Genomic DNA, 6,297 nt, shown 5'->3' with positions numbered 1-6,297 from the left:
ACCGTCACAAAGCCTCCTCAGATCAGTGCCCGCAGGTGCTAACGACGGGCAACAAATGCTCTTCTCTGAGCCTCCATACAGTTATTCTTTAAATACGGTTCTATTTCCCTGGTAAAGCCTCTTTGGAGGAACTAAATTTAGCCCTGCCAATGGGAAGAACAGGTGGCGTGTGACCCCACCGGGGAGCTCCGTCTCCCGTCAGGCCTCCCCGCGGCGGCCAATCAGCGGGGGCGCGGCCCGGGGCTGCGGGTCTGTCAGCAGATCTGCCGAATAAAAAGGCCGAGCCCAGCCCTGGCTCTCCAGCAGTCGTGCATTCCCAGCCTCGCCTCGGGTGTAGGGATTGCATAGAAAAGCAAAACTACACAGTCTCGACTGTGTAGTTTTGTTTTTAAGTCTAGAGGCTCACCGATTCATGTCGGAGATGGTCGAAAACACCAGCTCCAGATAGGACGTCGTTTCGGAAGCAACCTGGGGCTTCGTCCCACCCTTTTTGGGCACTCGTGAGCAATCAGGTGAGCGCCATCTTTCTTTCTTTTTCTTTTCTTTTTTTTCTCTCTCTCTTTCTTTATTCTTTCTTTCTTTTTCTTTTTTTTAAACAGTGGAGCCCCTTCCTGAGTGATTTCTAGGTTCCAGCTAGAACTTGTCCTTCCATCGTGTGCGACGTGCCCGCGTGGGGGTGTTTGTCTAACCACTTGTTGCTGTGACCGGACCGTTATTTAAATCTGCTTTAAATCAGGTTTCTTTTTTAAAAGCTCCATGTTTAGGCCTATCAGCCGGGGTTAGTGATTCCAGGGATGTGAATCCCCCCGCGTGTCCTTCAGAGTGTCGAAGCTGAGGTCGGAAATGGCGAGAGAACTGTGTGCTTCTGTTGTAGACTCTTTGTGTCTGCCCAGAATGTTCAAGGTTATGTTACTCAGTGAAAAAGTGAGACGCCCCAGGAATAGCTCTGATAAAATGCATGTGGTATCAGCTACACCCTGATGACTTTTTAAGGGAATCAACTGCAGAGGGATCAGCTGCGGGACGGTGACAGAACACTTGCCTGCTGTCAGTCAACAGTGGAGAGTTTATTTTGGGAACATGACATTTCAGAGGCATACCTTCAGCCCTAATTACACAAAGGCCTTTCAAGAGCAAGAGCTAAAGCCACTAAGCTGACCTATCTGATAGGAATAAATGACCAATTTAGGCGGGTTAATTGTGACATATTTAGACATGTGGGACAAAAGCTCTATTATAATTGTTTTATAAAATACTCAGTATCTCATGTATTTTACTTCATAATCAAAACATATGATATGAGCTAAATGTTGGTCTTAAGGGCAAGAAATAATATTTTAGAAACTTTTAATATCGAAATACCCTTTGACTTCCCATCTTCCTGGACTTAGGTCACTCATCATAAATGCCTGTAAATGCATTGGTATATAATACATAAATGGTATAAAAGAGTATGGCTATTTTTAGAAGATGCACTAGGTTGTAAACAGGGAAAGTGGGGCACAAAAAGTTATTTGTCATACGTGTAACTTGCTACATGGAGTTCTTGACAAAAGATTCACAAAAACTTTTAGATATTATTTGGGTTTTCCAAATATACATTTTATTGTCTTGGAATCCTGGTTTCCCTTTCTTTGCAATGAAGTAAAAACTTAAAATAAGGTACAGAATTGTCACTAGAAAAATTACCATTCCATAAATTTTCAGTGAACAGAATTTTGTGAAAAGCAGTAATGAAGTAACAGACAATTGAGAATCTGCTTTTTATATCAGAACAGTGGAGTACTTGCACTGAATAATAAGGCATTTGTGCATCAGAAAATTCTTCACATCATCTCTCTGGAACTGATGGACAAAGTACTTTCTTCCACTTAAAAGGACTGAACTGCAAATTTCATATTCCTTTCTTTGATTTGGAATATTTGTATTGAAAAAGTACGAGACTTTTAACTTCTTTTACATTTTACAGCAGTGTTCTCTTTGTCAGGTTTGGACCTTGTTCCTCACTAAGTACTCAAGTCAGTAGTTTTCTTTCAGCTCTGTAATTAAAGTTAGCCTACTCACAGAAGTTTAAATTTCCCTGACTACTGACTTGAGCAGTAGCACCATTTATTGAGCAAGTATAATATGAAGAAATATTAGAAATAGAAAGCACAGTGACCTGTCTATAAAAGGTCTGCATAGTCAGTAAGACTTGCCAGAACTTTCCAAGTAAGGAAAGAAATTGAAAAGCTCAAATTTTTAGTTTTGGTGACTATTTTAAGTAGTTTCCTAAAAGTAATACTAGTAATTACTTAATTAAGGTAATTACTTAAAATGATACTAGTAAGATTTCTTAAACTAATCTTAAAGTAGTACTAGTTTACTTGAAGTAATTACTGGGTTACTTAAAGAACTCAAAGTAATACTAGTTACTTAAAGTGATACTAGTAGTAAGATCCAAATCAATGCCAACCTTAAAAATATAGAGTGAGTGAGTGAGTGAAAAATATTGGGAGGAAGGAAATTTTTTTTAACAATTATCTCCAAAACACTGAACCGATGCACAGATTCATTCTATTCTTTCCACACATCTTTAATTGTTCTTCTCCGCTCCCACGTACTCCAGCTTTCCTCTTGATATCGGTCACTTAGGTGTCCGATCTTTGGTAAGACAGAATTTCCCTCTTCGACCACTAGGGGGCATTCCTTGCTCTGCTTTCTTTCCGCTATCCGCGCCCCCCCCCCCCCCCCCGCCCCCTTTGGTCTTGCGATTTTATTAAGCTCCCAAATCAGTTCAGAGTCCCGTGTTGAAATTGAAACCACGAAGAAGGCCGGCCCATCCCTCTAGGGCCGACAGATGATCTCAGGGGCAGTCTGTTTGGAAAAGGTGTGCCTCCACTGTCTCCAGAGTAGCTCGAGTGGCCCTTAGCTGGGACCTTCTAACTTACTTTCTTTTCCTTTTCAGAGTGCCTGAAAAGATGACAACTCAAGCACCGACGTTTAAGCAGCCGTTACAAAGTGTTGTGGTACTGGAGGGTAGTACCGCAACCTTTGAGGCTCACATTAGTGGTAAGCTCTCGCGTGCGCACTTGCCTCCGCCTCGCCTCCTCCCCCCGTGTGTGAACTTAGCTGTAGGACTTGACGCCAAGTTTAAGCTTGGCTTTCACTTTGTAAAATTGGTCCAGCTGGATGGAAGGGCCATCGTAAGGGTATACCCTTCAGAGTACTGACAAAAATCTGACAATATAATGGCTTGGAAATGTTTTATTCATATTTATAATTCCTCGAAGCAAAATAATTAGCATTGGATTAAAATTGCTGTCAGAATGCAGCAGCTAAGTATGACCAAATTTGGTCATTCTATATTTGGGTTCAGCTGCAGAGCCAGACTGGAAGCCAGGAACCCAAGCCCAGTAGGGGCAGGTTGCAGAGCTGTGGGACAAGGCTAGGGGGTGGGCGGGTGGGGGGTGGGGTTCTCTGGGTGCCCAAGAGTGGGAAATAACAATGTGGTGGACTTTTCTAAGAAGCTGAAAACTTTCAGAGTTGACCTAACTCCTAGTGATCTTATTCTTTTTTTTTTTTTTTTTAAGATTTTATTTATTTATTTGACAGACAGAGATCACAAGTAGTCAGAGAGGCAGGCAGAGAGAGAGGGAAGCAGGCTCCCTGCTGAGCAGAGAGCCCCATGCCTGGCTCGATTCCAGGACCCTGGGATCATGACCCATGCCGAAGGCAGAGGCTTTAACCCACTGAGCCACCCAGGTGCCCCCCCCTAGTGATCTTATTCTTGTATTTTCAATCTGTATTAAGGGATTCTAGTGAATTAAGATTTTCCAATCTTTGGAAATGACAACAAAAATAGTATATGCCACTGAGGTCTATATATTAAAGAGAAATAAACATTGACCTTAGAATTTTATTTAAAGGAAAGTTCTGGGGTTTTCAGCCTTCTTCTTCTTCCTAACTCAGTGTAGAGTTCCAAAAAAATGCATGATTTCTGGGACATACTATTTTTGAGAATGAGGGTAATCTACAAACTATATTGTAAATAATCTCAAATTATTTAATAATATTGTCTCCATCTGGAGTATTGTAACTGGTCGTATAAAATGGCATGGATTAATTGAAAATCAAGTTTGTACCTCCACGATGCCCTGTTCCCCCCCCTTTTTTTTCATGTTTTGACTTCTAATAAAGATATAAAATAAGATCTCTTCCTTCCTCCTTTTGTCTTCTAGTTTATGTGCCAATCTTACTCCTAACTGGATAAGACATTTACATTGCACAAATATCATACAATCATTCTTCGTTATCAATTGTATGTACATATAGAGACCAATTCCATTCTTCTCACATGTGATAGACTCTGATTTTCCAATAATATGCTTATGTATCTTGTAATACTCAGTAACTTTTGAATAGTGCAGAACACAATTGGCTTCAGTGGGAATTACGCCCATTTGTGAAGTAGTGCAAGCTTGCTTCTTCATAGCTGCTTGTTCTTTCACACTATGTGCTAATAAATTATTAAGAAAACACACTGAAAATATTTGACATTCATAAATTAGTCAAATAAACTACTCACTTGGCCGTGAGGGGAGGTTGGTTAATGTAAGGACAAGAAAATAAATGTTCTCTTGGTTTTCTTCGCTTCCTCATTTTAATATAAAATAAACACTGCTCTGAATTTGCTTCCTGCCTTCTGAATGTACAGAATTTTAATATACTTAAATTATTGAATCATGTACATGTAGTTCTTAGCTCCACAATTTATGGTGACTGAAGAGAATCTGGTTTTTCTATCTGCAACTCCTAGAATCCATGTTGTTCTGTAAGACTAGGTTTGGCTTTGTGTCGTCTTCTAGGAGAGCCCACTTCTCTCTCTGCACTTTGTTTGACTGATTACACATTTGAAAGGCAGGAGAGTTCGAGGAGACAGTGTCCCTGCAACCACAGAGGAGGGACCCAGATGGGTTTGTTCTTTCTGGCTTACTAGGCAGCCCTTTTAGATCCTTTGCTGCTTTTGCTCTTGATTTTGAAGAGGACGACATTCACTTTTTATTTCGAAGTTTCCTTGGCTCTACAATTTTATAAATCCCCTTTATGATTTTAATGATGTCTGTTAAATTGTATAAGGGAGAACCTGGGACAGGAGGGCAGGAGATAGAAATTCTAGTCTTCTGTGTATACCGCTAGCTGAGGGAACTTGGAAAAACCACTGAGCCTTTTTTGGCCTCCTTCCTCTCCTATTAAATGGAGGTACTGACCTCTACACAAACCCACAGACCTCCCTAATTGTGCAAGTGGACCCTGGGGTTAGGACAAGGCATAGCGGGACATAGCAGGACAGAGCAGAGGACGTTGCAGGACCCCATTCCTACTTAAAGATGAATTGTGTTTGTGCTCCAGGTTTCCCAGTTCCTGAGGTGAGCTGGTTTAGGGATGGCCAGGCAATTTCCACTTCCACTCTACCCGGCGTGCAGATCTCCTTTAGCGATGGCCGCGCTAGACTGACGATCCCCGCCGTGACTAAAGCCAACAGTGGACGATACTCCCTGAGAGCCACCAATGGATCTGGACAAGCGACTAGTACTGCTGAGCTTCTCGTGACAGGTGGGCTGGAGGGGACCTGCCTGGCCTCTGCCCCACCCCCCAGGGCATCTCCAGCGCTTGGGGAAGGAGGTCTGGGAAGAGCTACTGAGGAACAAGTAGATTTAGAGAAGGGCCTGCTAGAGGCTGAATTGATAGCAGAGTTGTTTGCTGTGTAAAATTTAATTCTCCTCTCAAAATACAGCACAAAAGTGGCTGAGAATAATTCCTCTATACACATATTAAAGACTCAAAAGTATGTTAAGGGTGTATTACAAACCATGTTTCTGAGCAAGTGGAAAGGCTTGGAGCCTTGTTTATAAGTCTGTTAAGGAAACAGATACATCACCAGGAATTTACACATTAACAAGCTTCTAGATGATTCTGATGTAAGTGCCCCACAGACCACCCATTCAAGAAACACTGCTTTTATCTATAAAGTTCAATAATTCTTTACTTACTTTCCATATCTAAAACTATTACACCATGGACATACACAGAAAAAGGCAGATGCATAATACGGTTTCCTCAGAAAATTTGCCACCTGTCTTTATAGCCTCTGTCATTTCTCTCCATCCTTCACTTCCTGGTAAGATGTTAACCCACAAAACATTGCACTACTTTATACATGACAAACAGTATCTGTATAATGAGCTACATAATGTTATATGTGATTAGCCAATACACTATACCACCAACACTGTTCAAGTATAGGGCTGTTATCGA

The 6,297-nt window shown here is 41.5% G+C and overlaps 1 protein-coding gene across 2 annotated transcripts in view; it reads left to right on the top strand.

Annotated features, from left to right (window-relative positions):
- Window positions 1-315: 315 nt before the first annotated feature.
- TTN (titin) overlaps window positions 316-6,297 on the top strand; it is a 274,226-nt gene continuing 268,244 nt past the window's right edge. For both annotated transcript variants that reach the window (XM_032356075.1, XM_032356076.1), the window contains exons 1-3: window positions 316-512; window positions 2,948-3,051; window positions 5,392-5,595. In XM_032356075.1, the coding sequence (XP_032211966.1) occupies window positions 2,961-3,051; window positions 5,392-5,595 (295 nt within the window). In that variant the 5' untranslated portion in view covers window positions 316-512; window positions 2,948-2,960. The remainder of the gene's footprint in view (window positions 513-2,947; window positions 3,052-5,391; window positions 5,596-6,297) is intronic.

Source organism: Mustela erminea, chromosome 8, assembly GCF_009829155.1.
Source record: "Mustela erminea isolate mMusErm1 chromosome 8, mMusErm1.Pri, whole genome shotgun sequence".
NCBI classification, from domain to species: domain Eukaryota; kingdom Metazoa; phylum Chordata; class Mammalia; order Carnivora; family Mustelidae; genus Mustela; species Mustela erminea.
The sequence above is the reverse complement of the archived record's forward strand: the minus strand, read 5'-3'. Positions and strand labels throughout refer to the sequence as shown.